General features: G+C 42.7%; 1 protein-coding gene across 2 annotated transcripts in view; it reads right to left on the bottom strand.

The window, feature by feature from the left end:
• The window catches only part of cxadr (CXADR Ig-like cell adhesion molecule), a 104141-nt gene extending 83304 nt beyond the window's left edge, over positions 1-20837 (bottom strand). Inside the window, exon 1 of one of the 2 annotated variants that reach the window (XM_087992464.1) lies at positions 20401-20837. In XM_087992464.1, the coding sequence (XP_087848590.1) occupies positions 20401-20455 (55 nt within the window). In that variant the 5' untranslated portion in view covers positions 20456-20837. The remainder of the gene's footprint in view (positions 1-20400) is intronic. The other variant, XM_087992463.1, reaches the window with a different exon arrangement.
• Positions 20838-24644: the final 3807 nt, after the last annotated feature.

Raw genomic sequence — 24644 nt, 5'->3', positions numbered from 1 at the left:
TGTCTTGTACATGCTTAACAAATTCCTCTCCATCTAAACACTTAACACTATGGCAGCCCCAGTCTATGTTTGGAAAGTTAAAATCCCCTACCATAACCACCCGATTACTCTTACAGATAGCTGAGATCTCCTTACAAGTTTGTTTCTCAATTTCCCCCTGACTATTAGGCAGTCTATAATACAATCGCAATGAGGTGATTATCTCTTTCTTATTTCTCAGTTCCACCCAAATAACTTCCCTGGATGTATTTCCGGGAATATCCTCCCTCAGTACAGCTGTAATGCTATCCCCCACCACTCCCCCTCCTCTCTTGCCTCCCTTTCTATCCTTCCTGTAGCATTTGTATCCTGGAACATTAAGCTGCCAGCCCTGTCCATCCCTGAGCCATGTTTCTATAATTGCGATGATATCCCAGTCCCATGTTCCTAACCATGCCCTGAGTTCATCTGCCTTCCCTGTTAAGCCCCTTGGATTGAAATAAATGCAGTTTAATTTATTAGTCCTACCTTGTCACTCCTGCCCTGACTGTTTGACTCCCTTCTGTTCTCAGCTGTACCCGTCTCAGACTGATCTCTTTCCTCACTACCTCTCTGGTTCCCACCCAACCACCTTAATGGTTTAAATCCTCCCAAGCAGCTCCAGCAAATCTCCCTGTCAGTATATTCGTCCCCTTCCAATTTAGGTGCAATCCGTCTTTCTTGTACAGGCCACTTCTACCCCAAAAGAGATTCCAATGATCCAAAAATGTGAATCCTTCTCCCATACACCAGCTCCTCAGCCACGCATTCATCAGCTTTATCCTCCTATTCCTGCCCTCACTAGCTTTTAGCACCGGGAGTAATCCAGATATTACTACTCTTGAGGACATCCTTTTTAAATTCCTGCCTAGCTCTCTGTAATCTCCCTTCAGAATCTCAATCTTTCCCCTTCCAATGTGGACAATGACCTCCTGCTGGCCCCTCTCCCCTGTGAGAACATTCTGCACCCTCTCTGAGACATCCTTGATCCTGGCACCAGGAAAGCAACACACCATTCTGATTTTTAGCAGCTGGCCACAGAAACGTCTGTCTATACCTCGGACTAAAGAGTCCCCTAACATAATTGATCTCTTGGAACCTGACGAACTCCTTGTTGCGTTAGAGCCAGTCTCAATACCAGAAATGTGGCTGTTTGTGCTATGTTCCCCTGTGAATCGATCACCACCTACTATTTCCAAAACAGCATACTTGTTTGAAATGGGGATAGCCACAGAAGATTCCTGCACTAGGTGCCTACCTCTCTTACCTGTCCTGGAGTTAACCCATCTATGTGACTGTATCTGAGACTTTTCCCCCTTTCCATAACTGCCATCCATTGATCCAATAGGATTTGCAACCAACAGCATTTATTGCAGATATAATCCGCAGTAACCCTTAAACTCTCTTTAAACTCCCACATCTGACAAGAAGCGCATATCACTCTACTAAAGGCCATTTTTGCTCCTTCACAATCTACAGACCAGGAAAATAACACCGTCTTATTCCTCTACAAAACACTGCCCCGGGTTAAATTAATAGTTACTGCTTATATTTTAAGATTAATCAAGAGACATATCACAAAAGACATATAATCAAGAAAGAACCCACACAATTACCCAGCACTTGCTTCCCTGAACCTCAGCTAAGGACAAGGCAATCTTAACAATTTTTCCAGTAGATATCTTGGAATGTAACCAAGAATGCAGACACCCGCAAATCATACTTGTAAAAAAACAAAATACGAATGGATCAATTTAAATGGGCTGAGAGAAATTAAATGCTCATGTAGGAGGAGAATGGTTTCACATTTCTCAATGCAATTGTTTGTTGTGTAAATATACAACCCAAAAACTATTATTACATCACGATAAATATCACTCAGTACAGAGGCTGTGTCACTCGTAACTTGGTAACAACTGCCTCAATGTAACGACAAAAGGCCATTAACTACATGAGCAGGACTTTCAAAATCCACTTCACTCAGTCCAACTCCAGGAACCATTTGACCCTGCCCAATCTCAGATTCCTTCAAGTGTCTTACCATGTTAACCACTGCTCCTTCACCATTCTGAGGTGAATACCTGGGAATGTCTTACCCAATATCAACTCTTACACACGACCAATATACATTTTTAAGAAAGCCATTTACCATGCCGTGACTTGGCTACACACCAGCTTACTCATTGCATTTCACTGCTAATCTGGTATCAGTCTGTTGAAAGTCAATCATGTTCAGTTGCAAGTATACAAAATATTAGAAGCAATGTGTGTGGCGCAATGAATTAAGTTGAAACTACTTGACGATGGGGTGATGGTGAGCGGGGTCTCCTAGTTGCAGTAGGCCCGATCTGTGAACTCCTGAAAGGGCAGCGGGGCTGAGCAGGGACTCTTGGCTGCAGTAAGCCCAGAGCAGGTACCTTGCAGAAGTCCTGAATCCACATATGGGACCTAGGCTGATGAAAATTAACTCTATTTACGTATTTCTTTTATTCTTCGTGTATCTCAAAATGGCGCCAGATTGTGGCGACAGAACACTTTTCACTGTATCTCCCTGGATATATTTGACAATAAATAAATCATTCATTCATTAGTACAGTAATGCTGCATTGCCAAGGTGCAGAGGAGAACCATGTGGTCATGATGGTGGATGTTGCCCCATAAAGATAGGCATTGGTCTCCAAAAAAAAACTGTTCATTGGCCACTCCTACTTGCTGTCTTCATCAGATGCAACTGTGGTAAGCCAAGCGGTGAGGAGAAACCAAATCAGATCTAATGTCACTAATCTGAGAACCACGTCCTTCCGGACTCAAGAGTGCAGGTGTCACCATCCATGAACCCCTCTACAGTACTGAACACTGACGTTGTCAGATAGTCCAGGTACCATTTGATGGTCAGACCCAGGTATATTTGCTAATTTAACTGTAGCTGTTCCATTTTCAAAAATTTACAACCAGAACAGAGTAGGCCATTCAGCCCCTCAAGCCTGTTCCTCCATTCAATGAGATTGTGGCTGATCTCTGGTCTAGCCCCAAAAGGAGTCAAAAAGTGTGGCGCTAGAAAAGCACAGGTCAAGCAACATCTGAGGAGCAGGAGAGTCAATGTTTTGGGCATGAGCCCTTCATCAGCTCCATATAACCTGCCTTTGGCCACACCCTTTAATACCTTTGTTTAACAAAAAATTATCTATCCTAAATTTAAAACAATTCAGCACCCACTGTCATTTGAGCTCCAAACATCTATCACTGTTTATGTGCAGAAGTACTTCCTAACATCTCTCCTGAACAGTCTGGCCCTAATTTTTAGACTATGCACCCTGGTTGTCAGTCAGTGGAAATAATTTATCTTTATCTACCCTGTATTTTCTTGTTAATAACTTGATAACTACAATCAGTTCATACACGTCAACCTTCTAAATTCTGGAGAAAATGAGTCTAATTTATATAGTGTCTCCACATGACGTAATCGCCAAAGTCTGGGTATTATTCTTGTAAACTCACACTGTACTCCCTCCAAGGTCAATATATCCTTCCTAAGGTGTGGTGCCCAGATCTGCTCTCAGTATTCCAAGTGGGGTTTTGTTTAATTTCAGCAGCATAATTTCAATGTCTTTATATTCCAATCCTCTAGATTATGAAAGCCAGCATTTCCAACAATTGTTTTTAAAAAAAAATCATAAATTAACAACTCCATGGAAGCTAGTTTGATCTATTCAAACTGTGCAATTTTGTTTAGAGGTTCTCAGTTGGATGTCTTCACATGGAGGATGAGGGCAATTATTTGATTTATTTATTATTATGTGCATTTTGCTACAAAATACAGTGAAAAGTTTTGTATAGTGTCGACACTCTCCGGTGCCATCTTAAAACATAGAAAAATAAACCAAAACTTGGAATATCAAGGCAGAAAAATAAAGAAATATTTTTAAAAAGTTCAACTTTACATTCCTTCCTGTTAAGTGGTCCACCATGGGCCTGGTAGTCTCCTTCGCCACACCACGGCCACTGCAGTGACAGGCCTTCGGTGCCAGCTCACCTTCACATATGAAGGTATTCAAAGACAACACTGGCTGAGCTCTCCAAGTTACAACCTGCACTGATTCTCCTGTGTTCAAACATTATACTTGCAAAAATAAATTTGAATCCTTTGACTTCAATTGAAGGGAATAATCTCACTTCTCACTGTAAGAGGTATCAGTTTGCTTTGTTATCAGTGATTACACATCTGAAATGAAACTGAACTTATTAAGATGAAAGCCATTGCTCAATCTGCAGCCAAATACTCCGCATTCACATAGAATGCTGCACGGCTGAAACAGAGCCGATTGCTTCATACCAATGCTGTGCCCCACACATGGTTTCACCTACCTTGGTCACCTTTCTGGTTTCTGTATCCCAAATGTCGAGCAATGAGATAACGATGTTGGTGATGGCACAACAGAGACATGAATAGTCACAAATAGAGACAGGGATGGAGAAAGTAGAGTATTATTAACAGGCTAAACAAAAAGGGAGGAGTTCTGTAGTAACCTGGGACACAATCAGACGACAGTCACTTTAATTTAGATGAAACCTTACCCAGGCCACGAGTTACCTAAAGAGATATCAAAATAGGATCCAAGAAAATGGATCCAAACCACAAACTCCACAACGTCCTAAACAAAAACAGAAATTGCTGGAAAAAGCTCAGCACATCTGGCAGCATCTGTGGAGAGAAATCAGAGTTAACATTTCAGGTCCAATGATCCTTCTTCCAGACTCAAAACATGAACTCTGATTTCTCTCCACAGGTGCTGCCAAACCTGCTGAGCTTTTCCAGCAACTTCTGTTTTTTGTTTCTGATTTACAGCATCCACAGCTCTTTCGGTTTTTATTCACAATGTCCTATCTAGCTTAAGTGCATTTAAACAAAGAACTAATTAATAGTTCAAGTATTCTACATTCTTACCACTCCTTTTACAATAAAACTTTTGAATTATTTGCATGATTGCTTAGTGACCCCTAGTTTTTGATGTTATCACAAGTGGAGATGTATACTCTAAATGATTCTGTCAAAATATCTCATACATTTAAAAGATCCCAATCAAGTCACTCCTTAAAAATGTTCCACAAGAAGGGTCACCAGTCTTAACTGGTGGCTCAGAAACAGAATAATATCCAAATTGATGTTAATTTTTCTTCCATCAGCACTGCTCCGTACAATTTTTTTCACATTATACAGACCAGAACCACGTGTAATATACTGTGACAATTCAAATCAGGAGTAGATCAACTTTAAAGATTGACCTGTATTTATTTTGAGTAAAGAAACGCCCAATAAAAGACTTTAAATGGTCAAGGGAGCAAGACAAAGAATCTGTTATAATGAGGAACAGATCTTTGCTTCTTTCTGTAGAAGTGGGTCGAGAAGAGATACTGTTGTGTCATGTTATCTTGTGACAGTAAATCCAAGATCAATTCCCATGACATTACCCTTATACAAACCCAAGACCAGACACCAAAAGACAGTGCTTTTGCTGTTTTTTCTTTTTTAAAAAAAAAGAAGCCTGTTTTCCATCACATTCCTTTCTGGATTTGATAACACTGAGAGGGAGGAGCCTACTTCTACAGAAACATTAAAAAAAAGAAACTGGAGAATCAGAAAGGCAAAATACAGAATTTTAAAATCTAAAATTGCTTCAAGCTAGGAAGAGAAAATTTTATTTCACTCAGCAAATCGCCAACTACCAAGCACAGGGTCATCAATAAACCATTTCAACAGTTAAAAATAATAAGAATAATAATCAGTTGTGACTTTACAACTTGAACCAATCAGCCCCCTTGTGTTTGCATGGCTTCCCCTCATCAGAAAAGGTCACATGTCACCCCTTAACCAAAGCTTAACACTTTTCATTGCCGCAGGCAACTCAACAAAAGAGTCAAATTTGTGTTTTAGAGTCCAGACAGTGGACAGAACACTCCTTTTCAAAAAAAGGCTTGTTAAGTTGTGTTTTGTTCACCAACTGGGGGATTCCCAATTAAATGCTGGAACCAAAATCGTCAATTGCTTAGTTAAACCTTAAACCTAGTTTCACCCTAAACAAAACCAGAAGCTCTTTAGAGCAGCTGCACACACGATCGTCAAAACCAGTTAACAGCATGGACCAGAATACTTTGAGAACTGTTGGGGCAAACTGTGCCGTGCCAGACACCATCATATGTGCTGCAATGTGTGTGCAAGTTAAAGGATACATTTTCAGATGGATTAATAATCCCAGACTCTTCGTCTAAATAAGACTATAAACTCCTTGCACATTTACACCCAGGAAGCAAAGTTCATCGCTGCAAATACTGCTCAAAAGGACTTGCATGAGTTTTTTGACAGGGTTCTGATGGAATGAATATCAATGTGATCAATGATGTGAAAATGTTAATCTTCCAAGCAACGGAAATGTACCGCTTCAGGCTCAGCAGTAATAAACTTGCTGATCACTTCATCACATGACATATTCCTTCCTGAATGGAGTGAGATTAGGCTCTGTGATTCCTATTGATAACCTTCCAGCCTTATCTATCACTAACCAGCTACTGAGTGTTGTGTATTTGGTTTTTGTGCAGCTGGTTGCTACACTGCCCAGCCTATCCCTATGGAAATATCACTGACACAATGCACATCGTGTTACATTTCTACCATCAGGATACCAGCAATTACAGGGCCCACCATTTTAGTCCTGGTCCAGTCAGAATTCTAGCTGGTCTACACCATTCCAGACCCGTGCACTAAGTATCCTACCATCACCCATTACTCCAGCTTTGTGAATTCATTCCCACTGTCTCCGGAGCTTCTCAACTCCTCCGTTAGGATTCGCAATCAGTGCAAGGCTTGGCCAAAGTGCCCGCTCAATGACCACTTCCATATCTGGTGATGAATTACAAGATTAAAGAAAGTGTATGTTAGACTTGGATGCAGAAAGTGAGGACTGCAGATGCTGGAAATCAGAGTCTAGATTAGAGTGGTGTTGGAAAAGCACAGTAGGTCGGGCAGCATCCGAGGAGCAGGAAAATTGACATTTCCTGATGAAGGACTTTTGCCCGAAACGCCGATTTTCCTGCTCCACGGATGCTGCCTGACCTTCTGTGCTTTTCCAGCACCACTCTACCTAGACTCTGGAGAAAGGAAAGAGCTAATTAGCAATAATATCCTTCCTGTGCCTGCTTTGACATAAGAGGGAGTTTATCGAATGTTCATCAGACTGTTCAATGAAGAGAAACTGGGAAAATTAAATCTGGAGTATCAGAGAATGAGAGGTGATCTTAATGAAATTACAAAACACTTGAAGGGCTAAACAGGATAGTTACAGGTCAGATGTTTCCCCTGTTAGGGGAGTATAGAGCAGGGGGCACAGTTTAAAAATAAGAAAGACGCCATTTAGGACGGAGATGAGGAGATTTTATTTACCCAGCGGGTTGTTAAACTTTGGAATTCTCTATCCCACAATCCCAGTCTTTGAGGATATTAAAAGAAAGAGGTTGATAGGTTTAAGATTACTAGTGATGTAAAAAATTATGGGCACAGGGTGGGTAAAATATATTGATATGTTCAAACAGACATGATCATGTTAAGTGGTGGAGCAGGTACTCTTGTTCCTCCGTTCCCAACATGTTTCAGGGAAATAAATTGCCATCCATACCCAGCCAGGCTTACATGTATAGTCAGCCTTTTAAAAATGTGTTCAATTCTTCAGCTGTCCTCTGAAATGACTGCACGTCATTCACTTCAAAGTGAGTTATTGATGGGCAACACATTTAGGCGGTCCCTGATTTATGAGTGTCCGACTTATAAACATCTATACTGTTTTTGTTTTAATTCAGTCATTCACAGGGATGAGGGCATCACTGGCTAGGCCAGCATTTATTGCCCATCCCTAATTGCCCAGAGGGCAGTTAAGAGTCAACCACATTGCGGTGGGTCTGGAGTCACATGTAAGCCAGACCAGGTAAGGATGACAGTTTCCTTCCCTAATGATAATTGACAATGGCTTCATGATCATCGTTAGATTCTTAATTCAAGATATGTATTGAATTCAAATTATACCATCCTCTGTGGCGGGATTTGAACCCAGGTTCCCAGAAAATTACCTGGGTCTCTGGATTAACAGTCCAGCAATAATACCACTAGGCCATTGCCTCCCCTTTTCTACTTACAAAAGGAAACCCACACAGGAGTGTAATTTTAAAGATTCGACCAAGTAACATTTCCTTGTACTCGTGAACAGCTATTTAACATTGTCCCGCACTGTCTTCCGCCTTGTGTACAAATTGACTTAGAAACTGACTCAAGAATGGAATCCATCTCAACCCAGGGATCACTTGTACTGGTCTGGTCAGTGGTATCCACATCCCATGGCAGAATAAGCTTAAACAAAATTTAAGAGAAACATTGAAGTGTTACATTTGTAAAACCTCCAACAACTAAAACTTGAAGAATGAGACAATGCATTTACAACCTAACTCTCAGAGGCACATAAACAAACAAATTAAATGGCAGCAGAAGACAGTTCAACCCACCACTCAGTTTCACCATTTGATATGATCATAACTGATGATATGCCCTCAACCCTACGCTCCTCCCTTCACTGAAAACCACTTACATTATCACATCACTGGATCGCTACTCAAAACTGAAATGGATACAACGTAACTTTTTCAGAGTTCAATTCATACAATGACCTCATTGTATTGCAAGGACCAAGCAGCAGGAAGCTGTGATAGAAATTACCAGGACTCTCACTTTTCAACCTTAGTTGAGGGAGAAATATTGACCAATAGGGGAAATCTGACCTGCTCTACTTCATACATGATTTGGAGATGCCGGTGTTGGACTGGGGTGTACAAAGTTAAAAATCACACAACACCAGGTTATAGTCCAACAGGTTTAATTGGAAGCACACTAGCTTTTGGAGCGACGCTCCTTCAGAAGGTTACATCCGAGGTGTTGTGTGATTTTTACTTCACACATGGTTGTGAAATCCTTTCAAACCTATCAAAGAGATCAGACAAAAGCTGAAAACCTTTAACAGAGCAGCACGCTCTCAGTACCACACTGCAGCAGTTCTATTACCTGCTCAGGTCTGCGGATCAGTACTTCAACCTATGACTTGGGACCACGGAGTCACATTCTATTCCTGATGAAGGGCTTTTGCCTGAAACATCGATTTTCCTGCTCCTCGGATGCTGCCTGAACTGCCGTGCTTTTCCAGCACCACTCTAATCTAGACCACGGAGTCACACATGAAAACAACTTGCTGCATGTCGGGATATTTTACACTGGACCAGAGTTTACTGTCAAAAGCGTCAATGAGGATAACTGCTACTTCTACACAAATGACAACAACATTTGAGATATTTAAAGACTTGGGATTTCAAGATAACACTACTTTAACAACAATTATTCACAACATCCTCTGCGCTTAAAAAAAGTTAAGCTTATATAGAACTATACTTTTATAAAAATCTTTTATAAGGGGATGTTTTATGAAGTTAATGATCTAATGTATAGCATGTAGATTACAGGTGAACAGATCATGACAAAAAGTTATTTCCTTCTTGTTAAGGTTAAGAGGACCCAATGGGTCAGTTAGTGAGTTAACCAGCTAGTGTAGAAACAACATGAAAATCAGCAGTAATGAACTACCAAAGTGAGAAGCTCTGGAATTCCTTCCCTAGATCTCCCACTTTCCTTCTTTAAAAAAAGTGCACCCACTTTGTTTGCCAAGTTTTTGGTCATCTGTGGCTTGATGTCAAATTTAGTCCGATTACACTGAAGTACCTTGTAACATTTTGATAAGCTTAAAAGGTGCCACATATAAATAGCATTGTTCAGAGTGTTGTCCTTCCCTCAGAAGAGTTCATGACTGCATATTTTATACAATCCCGAGTACATTCTCTGGTGGGAGGAGATACAAATAGTGAATTCCGAAAGGGAATTGGGCAAAGCCTTCGAAAATGAATCACTTTCACGAACTTTATTGATAGAACCAGGGTAGTTAGACTGATCAATTAATCAATTCAAAGAGCAAGGAGAGCGAATGCTAAACGTGGTGACGCAGACTGGCCTTTCAAGGCTCAGATTGGCACCAATTTTTTGAAAAAAAAGACAGACATCAACACACTGGCTCATCCTAAAAAGTAAAAATTGTTTGGATGCTGGAAATCTGAAACAAACACGCAGAATGCTAGAGAAACTCAAGTCTGTCGGTGTCAGTGGAGAGAGAATCAAAGTGAACTAGTTCTGACAAGGAGTCGTACTGGTCTTGACATTAACTCTGTTCCTATCTCCATGGAAACCGCCAGACCTGCTGTGTTTCTCCAGCATTCTCTGTGCTTGCATTCGTTCACACTTCCATTTTAATACCATGAAGATGAGCAAGAGAGAAAGCACAGAACGAATCCTCCAATTCACAACTGATCTCGATAGCAAGATCTGATACCCAAAGTACTGGAACTGTTAATAAAAAAAGCCCCAGAAACAATAAAATGGTCAGTTTCTGAGCTGCCTGAAGGGTTGGTACAATTCCTTGCCTTCAACTCTGCTCCATCAAGCCCGTCCCAACAGGAGGCATTTCAAACCTAGTGACCAGACCAGCAGGCATTGTGAGGAATCAGCTAAATTTCTGGGTCAGACAAGCAGGAGGCTGGAAGAACATAGAAATGTCTGGGTCAGGCAAATTGCTTCTCTCCAGAGAAAGTGTACAAAAACCACTTCATAACGCAGCTCTGTGTTATTCAAAAAGATAAATAATTGAATACAATCCCTCACGATAATCCCCCTTTAATGAGACATATTTTGTACACTTCGGGCTGCTTAATTCTGCATTCCACTGTCACAATGATTAATCAATGAGGCCAAGTGTTTATTTTGATCTTTCAGCACCCAACAGGCACTCTGCCTTCCAATCACAGCCATATCCTTCCCCATGTCTAAACGACCAGTTCCAAGAGTTACACAACAGCATACACATTATATATCACCCTGCTTTTTACATCACTACACTCCACGCCCAAGCTCCCCAAAAACTAATTCAACCCCAGCCCCATTGACCACAAAAGCAAGTTAAAAGACATGACCTGCTAGACATACAAGTGCCTGCAATCACTTCACTGTAAGCACACGCAGACTGACTAAACTGCATATTTGCAAGAGTCAGAGGAGGAGAATAACAAGGTAGTAATGAGTTACTGAACACTTTAAATTATTATTGTGATTAAAGGAGTGGTACCAGTAGCAGTGGGAGGAACAATTTAAATAAAATACACAAATTATGGGGTATAACAGAATTGTGTAAGTGTACAGACAGAATTAAAATGTGCGACTGCACTCCAACCAGTTAAATACTTTCGAAAAGGTCTTTGCGGTAACAAAAAAGTAGTGTTTTTAAATTAAAAGATTACTCCAGTGGCACCAAGTCCATTAATCATTTGAAATCTAATATTATGTGAAAAATCTCCTGCAAGGACAGAATTTGGAAAATGTACCACTCAGTTTGAAACAGACATGGGATTAAAACTTCACGTGATATCAGCTGTACAGTCAGTTCTTCTATAACACAGCGAGTGCATTCTTACATCAGCCTGCAGTATAGAAAAATCATGCTTTAGAAACTACGCTTAAAGTCTTGGCAGTGTAATTGCATTACAGCCAACAGACGTTTTAAAAGTTTGCACTTTAGATACGGTATCCTCAATTTGTCAATCACGTTACAATGAATTCACGTTGATGAAACTCGCATTGCAATAGAACAACCTGTACTATCCAAATAAAAACTTTTACACACAGTGAAACCAAGTGAAAATTCTGCAGAATTGCCTAATGGTTCCAGACAGGAGTAATGATAGAAACAGATGAACAGAGTGCAGGAGAAGGTCACTTTGCCCTGCCATTCAATAAGATGTCGGCTGATCTGATTGTAATCTCAAATCCAAATTCCCACCTACTATCCAATAACCTTTAAACCCTTAAGAACCTATCCACCTCCACTTTAAGATATTCAAGGAATTAGTTTCAATTGCCATTACAAGAACATCCCAAAGACTCATAACCCTTTGAGAAATTTTGCCTACTCAGTTTTTAAATAATGAGGGCTCCTATTTCAAACACCAAGCCCTAAAAAGAAATATCCTTTCCATCTCCACCTGCAAGACCCCTCAGGATCTTATTCTTCCAGACTCCAGCAGATGCAAACTTGGCCAATATTTCCATGTAAGACAACCCAACCATTCCAGGTATTGGCCTAGAAATTGTTTTCTGATGGATCGTACTTGGAATATCAAAGATTAATGTATATAGAAACTAAAGAACTGTGGATCCTGTGAATCAGAAACCAAAACAGAAATTGCTTTTAAAGCTCAGCAGGATTGGCAGCACCTGTGGAGAGAAATCAGAGTTAACATTTTGGGTCCAATGACCCTTCCTCAACACTTCCTCAGTTCTGAGGATCACTGGACCTGAAACGTTAACTCTGATTTCTCTCCACAGATGCTGCTAATCCTGCTGAGCTGTAACAGCAATTAATTGAGACAGCATTTTCATGACTTTACAGTTACAAAGCTGAAAATGTGTGGCTGGAAAAACGCAGCAGGTCAGGCAGCATCCAAGAAGCAGGAGAATTGACGTTTCGGGCATGAGCTCTTCTTCAGGAATGAGGAAAGTGTGTCCAGCAGGCTAAGATAAAAGGTAGGGAGGATGGACTTGGGGCAGGGGCGTTGGAAATGCGATAGGTGAAAGGAGGTTAAGGTGAGGGTGGTAGGCCAGAGTTGGGGTGGGGGTGGGGGCGGAGAGGTCAGGAAGAAGATTGCAGGTGAGGAAGGTGGTGCTGAGTTCGAGGGTTGGGACTGAGACAAGGTGGGGGGAGGGGAAATGAGGAAACTGGAGAAATCTGAGTTCATCCCTTGTGGTTGGAGGGTTCCTAGGCGGAAGATGAGGCGTTCTTCCTCCAGCTGTCTTGTTGCTATGGTCTGGCGATGGAGGAGTCAAAGGACCTGCATGTCCTTGGTGGAATGGGAGGGGGAGTTGAAGTGTTGAGCCACGGGGTGGTTGGGTTGGTTGGTCCGGGTGTTCCAGAGGTGTTCTCTGAAACGTTCCGTAAGTAGCTGGCCTGTCTCCCCAATATAGAGGAGGCCACATCGGGTGCAGTGGATGCAGTAAATGATGTGTGTGGAGGTGCAGGTGAATTTGTGGCGGATATGGAAGGATCCCTTGGGGCCTTGGAGGGAAGTAAGGAGGGAGGTGTGGGCGCAAGTTTTGCATTTCTTGCGGTTGCAGGGGAAGGTGCAGGGAATGGAGGTTTGGTTTGTGGGTGGTGTGGACCTGACAAGGGAGTCACGGAGGGAGTCGTCTTTTCGGAATGCTGATAGGGGAGGGGAGGGAAATATATCCCTGGTGGTGGGGTCCGTTTGGAGGTGCCGGAAATGACGACGGATGATATGATGTATATGGAGGTTGGTGGGATGCTAGGTGAGGACCAGTGGGGTTCTGTCCTGGTGGCGATTGGAGGGGTGGGGCTCAAGGGCGGAGGAGCGGGAAGTGGAGGAGATGCGGTGGAGAGCATCGTCGATCACGTCTGGGGGGAAATTGCGGTCTTTGAAGAAGGAGGCCATCTGGGTTGTTCGGTATTGGAACTGGTCCGCCTGGGAGCAGATGCGGCGGAGACGAAGGAATTGGGAATATGGGATGGCGTTTTTACAGGGGGCCGGGTGGGAGGAGGTGCAATCTAGGTAGCTGTGGGAGTCGGTTGGTCCATATCTGCCACAAATTCACCTGCACATCCACAGACATCATTTACTGCATCCACTGCACCCGATGTGGCCTCCTCTATATTGGGGAGACAGGCCGCCTACTTGCGGAACGTTTCAGAGAACACTCTGGGACACCCGGACCAACCAACCCAACCACCCCGTGGCTCAACACTTCAACTCCCCCTCTCACTCCACTAAGGACATGCAGGTCCTTGGACTCCTCCATCGCCAGACCATAGCAACATGACGGTTGGAGGAAGAGTGCCTCATCTTCCACCTAGGAACCCTCCAACCCCAAGGGATGAACTCAGATTTCTCCAGTTTCCTCATTTCCCCTCCCCCCACCTTGTCTCAGTCCCAACCCTCGAACTCAGCACTACCTTCCTAACCTGCAATCTTCTTCCTGACCTCTCCACCCCCACCCCCACTCTAGCCTATCACCCTCACCTTAACCTCCTTCCACCTATCGCATTTCCAATGCCCCTCCCCCAAGCCCCTCCTCCCTACCTTTTATCTTAGTCTGCTTGGCACACTCTCCTCATTCCTGAAGAAGTGCTCATGCCCGAACGGTTGATTCTCCTGCTCCTTGGATGCTGCCTGACCTGCTGCTTTTCCAGCAACACATTTTCAGCTCTGATCTCCAGCATCTGCAGTCCTCACTTTCTCCTAGAAGTTTTTTTACAGTTACAAAGCACATTAACTCTTTTGACAACCTCAATGTACTAAAGCTCCTCAAGCCAATGAAGTAAGTTGAAGTAAAGGGAGAAGTGTCTCTCTCTCTCCTAGCGAGACAGCAAGAGAAGAACGAAAGAAGAGAGATTGAACCCACACCATTCACATCACTCTGCTGAACAAACCAGCCATCCAGCCAATACAGCTAACCAAATCCAAACACGATCACACGACCACTGTCGTAGTGTAGCAAACTCAGATGTCAATTTATACACAGCAGGATCCCACCATTTGAAACAGGAACTAGGTGATTAATCAAGATTAAACTGGTTAGGTGCAGGGGGGAAGGGGTTAACATCTTGTTGAGGCTCAAATGTGTTTGAGGGTATTGTGCCTGTATGAAGGCTAAAGCTGATTCGGCCTCTATAGACGTTTGGGATCATTTTGAACTATTCTCAATGGTGGCTCAAGATTACACATCAAAGCTCTATTCCAGCCATTGCCCCATGGTCTGACAGGCTTGGAGGGCCACTGTTGCATGGGCAATGCATGTCAGAATTATACAGTTAACCAATCTTAGGTTATATGTGTTACTGTTTTGGCCATCCTGAGTTAACCTGAAAATGAGGTGCTGAGTTTTATCCTCAGGTAGTTTTGATATAACTTATGAAGCTTACAGGCCATTTCAGAGCGAACCACTTTTGGCCAGATTAGTGGCAAATTTCCTTCCTCACAGAGAGAATAGTAAATAAGTAAGTAAGTAAGAAGAAAAAAAGACCTTAATCTCAAACTGTCCAACCTTGTTTGTTTTCAAACCCCTATGTAGCCTTCCACTTCTCTAATCTCCTACAATCAAAGATCCCTGTCTGAAACAAAAGCAGAAATTGCTGGAAAAGCTCAGCACGTCACTGGACCTGCTGAGATTTTCCAGCAATTTGTACGGTGTCTGCAGGTCTTTTGGATTTTATAAAGAGCTCTGTCCTCCTGCTCACGTTCAATTTTCACCGCTGTACCTCCAACTGCCTGGTGCACATGCTCTGGGCTTCCCTTAGTAAACCAGTTTCCTTCTTTAAGATGCTTTAAGGTGGGAAAGCAATGGTCTAGTGGGGTTATCACTAGACTATTAATCCATAAACTCAGCTAATGCTCTTGGGGCCAGAGTTCAAATCCGGCAATAATAGATGGTAGAATTTGAATTAAAATCTGGGAGTTAGGACTCCTGTGATAGTCATTAATCAATTGTTGGAAATTGCTATTTAGGGGAGGAAATCTGTAATCCTTACTCGGTCTGGCCTACATGTGACTCCAGACCTACAGCAATGTGGTTGACTCTTAACTGCCCTCAGGGCAATGAAGGATAGGTAATAAATGTTGGCCTAGCCAGAGACACTGTCAATCCATGAGTAACCATTTTTTAAAAAATCTAAGCTTTTATTAACCTGTCCTGGTGTGATTTTATGTTAAAATTTGGTAATCAGTTCTGCAAGTGCTTTGGAATGCATTACCACATCAAAAATGTCACATTAATCTCAATATTAATATGCAAGTTACTATTGGTTGTAGGATTTTAACAGCAAAGCAACATTTTCATGATAATTTTAACTGAGACAGTCTCAAAACAATCTCAAAGGTATCTGCACTATTCAAATTCTGACTTGTTCAGCCTCCTGCTGTTAACCACTCCATTTATAAAGGGAGACAATGGCCTGGTTGTATCATCACTAAACTACTAATCCAGAAACACATTTAATATTCTGGGTACCGGGGTTCAAATCCCACTTTAGCAGCTTAATCCACCTTAATATCTAACGTGGCTCACTGTCAAACTTGTGTTTTATACAGTGCTCTTGTGAAGCATAAATACAAATTGTTAGCTTGCAGATTTTCAAAAGGACTGATTTGCATCCGTCTGAACTAGGCGTAGCCTCCCAGAACTCCTGCACTATTCAATCCGATCGGATTGTGGCCTCATTTCAATGTCCCTGCCTCTTCCTCGATACACTTAAGATTCTTGACTAACAAGACAGTCAATCTATCTCAGCCATCTGAACTCATGCTTTCTGAGTTACTGGCATAATCACTTCATTACTATACAGGGAACTGACTGAAGAGAGCCACAACATTCAGCAATGGCTTTGACAACTTTCAAAGCTGATTGGTGCTGATGCAATGGTACTGAATAACATTGCTACATTACAGGGGTAAATTATTGCCAGTGGATTTTGAAAAGATTCAGCATGATACTTGCACCACATAGCTCTTAAATACATTTAAACAAAAACCTGCTATACCGGTTTGCCAGCTGGGATCATGCTTGTAGCCAGAGTCACTACCTACAGAAACTGACCTGTTATCTGACACCATGGCAAACAGTGACTCTGGTCAAACTGGAGCAAAGCAGAAAACTCGAGGTCATTTTAATCTAAGAATCTTGACTTCAGGACATGTGGAAAGATGGAATTATATATCAAAATAAATCTACAGTCCTCAGAGCTACAGCACTTCTGAAATATAACAATCCAACACAGGATTACTAAAACACAGAAAACTAGATCATAAACGAACAATCCCACTTCCACTGCTTTCAGTGAAAGACAGCTCCAAAGCATTTGAGCTGTAGAGTGGTTGTTTAGATTAGATTAGGTTCCCTACAGTATGGAAACAAGACCTTCGGTCCAACCAGTCCACACCGACCCTCCAAAACGTAACCCACCAGACCCATTTCCCTCTGACTAATGCACCTAACACTACGGGCAATTTAGCATGGCCAATTCACCTGACCTGCATATCTTTGGACTATGGGAGGAAACCAGAGCACCCGGAGGAAACCCATGCAGACACAGGGAGAATGTGCAGACTCCACACAGACAGTCACCCAAGGCTGGAATCGAACCTGGGACCCTGGTGCTGTGAGGCAGCATGCCATTGTATAGGCTGAGGCTATTTTCCATGAAGCATCAGAGGCTGAGGGTTGACCTTATAGAAGTTTATAAAATCATGAGGGTCCTGGATACAGTGAATAGGCAAGGTCTTACCCCCCGTGTAGGGGGATCCAAAACATGAACGCATAGGTTTAAGGTGACAGGGGAAAGATTTAAAAAGGGACCTGAGGGGCAACATTTCCACACAGAGAGTAGTGCATGTATGGAATGAGCTACCAGAGGAAGTGGTGGAGGCTGGTACAATTATAACATTTAAAAGGCATCTAGCTGGATATATGGATAGGAAGGGTTCAGAGGGATATGGACCAACTGCTGGCAAGTGGGACTAGATTAATTTAGAATATCTGGTCAGCATAGACGACTTGGACTGAAGGGTCTGTTTCCATACATCTCTGTGACTTGAGGCCCTTCGTGGGGGTAAAAACCTCTAATTTCCATCTTAATTGGCAACTCCCTTCCTTTTAAATGGTATGCCCTTGTTCTGGTTCAATCCGCCACAGTGACCTACAATAATAACAGTACATGACATTAGTCATCTCGAGCAGAAGGAAGAAAAGAATGTCAACACCCCTATAAAACATTTCATCTGGAAGAAGACACTTCTGACAGTGCAACATTTCCTCCGCAATACATTTGGGACAGGGGAATGGATGGATCAGTGTATGCTAACACCAGGACTGCATGCAAGACACAGAACGTACCCACTCTCCATGTCCAGATGGATAGTTGAGGCAATGCATTGACCACATTCACTAGAAACAGACTGGGGTATTCATGTGAAAGTCAGGCTGCTTTTAGCTAATGTGATTATATAATTTCAAATAATCAGCTGCTAACTTGTTTCATGATTCATTTGAATTGCTTGCTTAGCATCAGCATATTAGTGAAATACAAAACTTATTCTCTGGATGGATCAGTGAGGAGGAAGTAACACTGATAAACAATGAAAGGCATTTAACAAAACAACTTCCAACCCTTCAAGTATCCATTGTCTATTTATTTTAATCACATTCTGCTTTTCTAAGCAGGTTTCACAATAAAACAATTAACACAAGCCCATCCCTCCATTGATTCATTGGAATTGACCTAACCTTTTTAAAAAAAATAATGGAATGAACTAGTGCTGGCCTTCATGTTAAGAATTCAGGCTTAATGATTCTTTTTCTTCTTTCTTTTGCTGACCAATAGTTATCCCTTGACCAAAATCACTAAACACAGTCTGATTGAGTTCTGATGGAGAGACACTGGGCTCGAGATATTAACTCTGCCTTCTCCTCACAGATGCTGTCAGACCTGCTGAGTTTCCCCAGCAATTTCTGCTTTCATATCACCGAACACAAGATTTTCTGGTAATCATCGCAAACTGTTTGGGAGTTTGCTGTGTACAAATTGGTCCCCATGTTTCTTACATTACAAAAAGCAATTAAACTGACTGTGAAGCGCTTGAAGCATGAAAGGTGCTACTTAAATGCAAGCAGTTTTCTAGAACTGCCAAAGGGCAAAATCACAAGTGACAGATCTGCACCTCACCCCTGTTGATACTCCAGCTAAACATTATCAATGAGATAGGGAAGGAAAATTTTCCATATGTAGGTTGGGCACTTTATCAGTATCGAAAACTATATGTACAAGCCTCAAGGCTTCAATGATTGATTACGCCAGTTCAGTTCACACGGGTGAGTTTGAAATATCAATTTTGAGTCAATTGTACAACTTTAAGCTTTCTCCAGCTTTCAAAACCTGTGACCTCTCCCCCACCCTCTGAAAGGTCAGTACTATTCTTATTCGTCGTAAACAAAGCAGCTGAAAACTACAGATTTTTTAAAGTTTTCATTTAGGAATTGAAGACACCTCTTAACTGTATAAAAAGCTTTACTTTTGTCTTTCAAAATGAAATAGACTCCTGCAAGATTTGCAAAGACCAAACACTGACAAAGTAAAAGGATTTTCATCCCATCAAAGGGCACTACACGAATCCAAGTTGTTGCTAAGCGCGATTCTGTTACAATGCCTTTCAGACTTTGCCCTCTGAACTCTCCAACAGATTCTGCCTCCCACCAGCAATTCTGCCTCATTGCAATTTCCCATCCAGCCAGCTCAATGATCAAGGCTCAGGCATTGTCTAACATGGGGAGAATAAAAGGGAGGATTTTGTTAGGCAATCCTATTATTGCTGCAGTCTGCTTTTCATCCTTCCATACCACTGTCCACAGACAGACAACACAATCAGCTTTAACAGGACAATGGAAAGCTGTCAACTCACACCAATCAGCTCACAATCATTTATTTGAAAATAAAGACACACACATCCAAGATGTGGTACAAAACTCTTCAACTTTTGCTGTGAAGTATCATGAACTGCTTTATTTTTTGTTTAAATTCCTCCCTCTCAAAACAGCTGCTAGCCTTCACACAAATTCAGTCTTTAATTATAAGATACAGGCAGACACACATCACAGAGTCTACGCAACTTGGTGATCACACAAAACATAAACATAAACAGCACAGGACAAGACCCAGCAATGTTTCGATCCGAGATTACACAGAGTGACTGCAATGTTTTAAAGGAGATCCAGCCAAGAGCAAGGTTAAACATCAACAACAGCTGGCTGGCAGGCATTAATGAATAATAAGTACAAAAGGCAGAGAGAGACAGAGACAGACCTCCGACGCCGCTCCCTGAGGTGACCTACACTAAGCAGAAAGAGGTTTCAGTGCTAAATGGGGGTTTGGGGTGGGAGGGGGGAGGAAGAATACAAGCAAACCACGATGAATCCCAACCTCCTGTGAGGGAGGGAGTGAGGGAGGGAGGGAGAAAAAGTGAAAACTAAGACGAAATTTTGCCATCAGAACAAAAAAAGTTGCGCGATGAGGAAAACAGAAAGGGAGAAGGAGAGGTGGAATAAAGAAACAAAAACACACACAAAGAGGAGATAAAAAGTAAAAACAGTGGAAGAGCATTTCCCAACGACGTTACTGAAGGAGTTGGCGTTTTTACCTGTGAACAGACAGAGGAGAGACAATGTAACCAGTGCACTCTGCCTTGTATCCATTGCAGCCAGTTTATCCCCACTGTTAGAGACAAAAAGAAACTCTGCAGGTTGTCCTGGAGTCTACCTGCTCCAAAACCGTCACTTCCGGATTTGGCAATAACCTCACCTCCCTCTGCCTCTGCCTACATGGAAAACAAGGAATCTGAGCAGAGTAATAACCCATCCAACACAGCAGGCTCTCTCCTCTATTCCAACGGCGTCGAATGCACCAACACAAAATGAAAACACCAGGAGGTGGGCGACCACATATTGCTGACCCTGGGAATCAAACAGGACAGTAGTTTAACAGCGTTTCCCCAGCGCTTTCTGTTTGTATGCAGGAGGTCGAGGCACCTCCGTTATATCGAGGTAGAGCGAAGGTGTTGCGATAGCTTTTCCTCCCCAAGAGGGTTTTGATTGTGGTGTTGGACATGGGTCGGTAGTGCCCACTGGTGGAAGGATCATTAGCGAGAGGGTGGCGGCGATTGGCAAAAAGGAATGAGGTGGAGGGATCAGGATTTGGAATGTGCTGCCTGAGAGTGTGGTGGAAAGGATTTTGAATTATTGCTGTCTGGAAATAAATAACGCACAGTGGCTAAAGGAGAAGGTGCAGTCCTGCAGAGGTGAAAGAGTGCAGGTGGAATCGGGGGTAAATCCAGAGCCCTGTAGGGCTACTCTCTCTTTTGAGAGAATATTCATGGTGGTTTAATCAGAGCATCGCCATCATTCCAGGCAAGGGTTTGATATTGAGAAGGAGGCTGCTTCGTGGTAACCTGAGCTAGGACATGATTGGAGGTCGGACTGGGGTGGACAAAGTTTAAAAAATCACACAAAACCAGATTAAAGTCTGGCTCCTCCGACGCTGCCTGACCTGCTGTGCTTTTCCAGCACCACTCTGATCTAGACTCTGGTTTCCAGCATCTGCAGTCCTTGTTTTTGCCAGGTTTATTTGGAAGTACAAGCTTTCAGAACGCTGCTCCTTCATCAGTTGGCTAGTGGAGCAGTATTATAGGACACAGAATTTATAGTAAATATGCTATAAAGAGACTTCACCTGACAAAGAGGCAGTGCTCAAAAAGCTTGTGATTTCAAATAAACCTGTTGGACTATATAACCTGGTGGTGAAAAGTGTGGCTGGATGGGCATAAGCCCTTCATCATGATGAAGGGCTTATGCCTAAAACGTTAACTCTCCTGCTCCTTGGATGCGGCTTGACTTACTGTGCTTTTCCGGCGCCACACTTTCCGACTCTGATCTCCAGCATCTGCAGTCCTCACTTTCTCCTATAACCTGGTGTTGTGTGACCTCGGCAATCATCTGTGGAAAGGAAGAAACAGAATAAACATCTCAGCCCTTCAGAGCTATCTACCCCCCTGAATGGGTGTGGTACTAGTTGCATTGATCGTGAGAGAGCCAGTGGTCCATGATGGGACAAATGGCCACCCTCTGCACTTTAATAGTTCTGCGCTCCTACACTAAGAACTCACATGTTGCCCCTCTTCAACTCCCTCAATGCCATCCACCCTAACAGTTAAGAGTTCATCCCCTTTCTGTTTTGCACCCACACTTCTGCCATTGCCTCCCCCATCCCATGCGAAAACCACACGACATTCTCCAAGGCGGGTGAATTAGAGCCAAAATCCTGCACAGCCTGCACCGCGACTGCCACCAGCTGGTTGGATGGCAACTGATACGCCCAACACTCAAGAAAACAGCCATGGAATCCAGTGTCCAAGACCACTCAAAGAAAAGCCCCCCCAAGGATGAGAGACAATGCAACTTCCCATTTTGTAAATACTAATTAGTGTGGGATTATCATTTTAAAAAAAATTCAAGTAACCAAAAATGGCAAACCCCCTTCACTGAAGCATTAAAATTATAAACAATATATGGTACTGTTTCACACAAGGAACAATTGTCCCGATCTTTGGGCTGTGGTAAGGGTAAACACTGTGATGTAATTGGGGCCACAAAACCTCTACACTTTCAAGGGAGCTGGCAATAAAAGGAAGGGGGTAAGTCCCCTGGACCTGATGGGATATGTCCTAGTGTATTAACATTTATATAAATGACTTGGATGAGAGCATAAGAGGTACACTAGTAAGTTTGCAGATGACACCAAAATTGGAGGTGTAGTGGACAGAGAAGAGGGTTACCTCAGATTACAACAGGATCTTGGCCAGATGGGCCAATGGGCTGAGAAGTGGCAGATGGAGTTTAATTCAGATAAATGCGAGGTGCTGCATCTTGGGAAAGCAAATCTTCGCAGGACTTATACACTTAATGGTAAGGTCCTAGGGAGTGTTGCTGAACAAAGAGACCTTGGTGTGCAGCTTCATAGCTCCTTGAAAGTGGAGTTGCAGGTAGATAGGATAGTGAAGAAGGCGTTTGGTATGCTTTCCTTTATTCGTCAGAGTATTGAGTACAGGAGTTGGGAGGTCATGTTGCAGCTGTACAGAGCACTGTTGGAATATTGAATGCAATTCTGCTCTCCTTCCTATCGGAAAGATGTTGTGAAACTTTAAAGGGTTTAGAAAAGATTTACAAGGATGTTGTCAGGGTTGGAGAATTTGAGCTATAGGGCGAGGTTAAGTAGGCTAGGGCTGATTTCCCTGGAGCGTCAAGGCTGAGAGGTGGTCTTATAGAAGTCTATAAAATCATGAGAGACATGAGTAGGATAAATAGACAAAGTCTTTTCCTTGGGATCATGGAGTCCAGAACGAGAGGTCATAGGTTTAGGGTGAGAGGGTAAAGATATAAAAGAGACCTAAGGGGCAACATTTTCACGCAGAGGGTGGTACGTGTATGAAATGAGCTGCCAGAGGATGTGGTGGAGGCTGGTACAATTGCAACATTTAAGAGGCATTTGGATGGGTATATGAATAGGAAAGGTTTGGAGGGTTATGGGCCGGGTGCTGGCAGGTGGGACTAGATTGGGTTGGGATATCTGGTCGGCATGGATGGGTTGGTCTGAAGGGTCTGTGTCCGTGCTGTGCATCTCTGTGACTCTATGATTCTGTAAGTGAGTCACCTACGGAGATAGTCAGTGCACTGGTAGTAATCTTCCAGGCATCCTTAGATTGTGGGAAAGTGTCACTTTGTCAAATGTTTGGAAAACTACCAATGCCACATCTTTATTTAGGAATGAAAGTCGACCAATAAACGCAGGTAACTAAGCCAGTTAGCTTAATGTCTCTTACTAGGAAAATGTTTGAGTCAATTATTGAGGCAGTAATAGCAGATCAGGTTAGAAACATATGTTATGACCAAACAGAGTCCGCAGGATTTGATGAAGGGAAAATTTTGCCTGACAAGTTCACTAAAATTCTTTGAGGAGGTAAAAAGCAGGATATAGAGGGAAACAGTGGATGTAATCTGTTTGAATTTTTCAGAAGGCACTTGATAAAGTAATATATGATTGGTTACCCAACAAGAGAAGACCCTACATAGTCGGTGGTAGTGTACTAGCATGGATAGAGCATTGGTTAACTAATAGAAACAGAAAATTAGAATCCCTACAGTGTGGAAGCAGGCCATTTGACCCAAGTCCACACCAACCCTCCGAAAGGTATCCCACCCAGACCCTTGCCCCTACACCTATTACTCGGCATTTCCCCTAAATAAAGCACCTAACTTACACGTCCCTGAACACTATGGGCAATTTCGCATGGCCAGTTCACCTGATCTGCACATCTTTGGACTACAGTGGACATTTTCAAGTTGACACCTTGTACATAGTCGAATGCCACAGGGATCAGTGCTGGAGTATGTCAGTGATGTATACATCCACTTCACCAGATCCAGGCTTTTAAATCTGATCACCACTCCAAGCTATTAAAACATGTAGCTTTTATGGAGATTCTTAAAGAAGCAAGGTAAGGTAGGGAGGTGGAGAGAAGGAATTCCAGGTAACTGAAGTAGGGCCATCAATGATGCAGTGATTAAAATCCGTACTTCTTTTACTCACTTGTGGGATGTGGGCTCTGCTGGCTGGGCCAGCATTTATTGCACATCACTAGTTGCCCTTGAGAAGGTGGTGGTGAGCTGCCTTCTTGAATCATTGCAGTGTGTGTGCTGTAGTTAGACCCACAATGCCATTGGAGAGGAAATTCCTGGATTTCGACCCAATGACAGTCAAGGAATGGTGATATATTTCCAAGTCAAGATGTGAGTGGCTTGAAGGGGAACTTGCAGGTGGTAGGGAATCTAT

Source organism: Chiloscyllium plagiosum, unplaced genomic scaffold (genome assembly GCF_037043375.1).
Source record: "Chiloscyllium plagiosum isolate Xiang-an unplaced genomic scaffold, Cpla_swu_hap1 HiC_scaffold_12, whole genome shotgun sequence".
Lineage (NCBI taxonomy): Eukaryota > Metazoa > Chordata > Chondrichthyes > Orectolobiformes > Hemiscylliidae > Chiloscyllium > Chiloscyllium plagiosum.
Note: the sequence above shows the minus strand (reverse complement) of the source record. Positions and strands in the feature narration are given on the sequence as shown.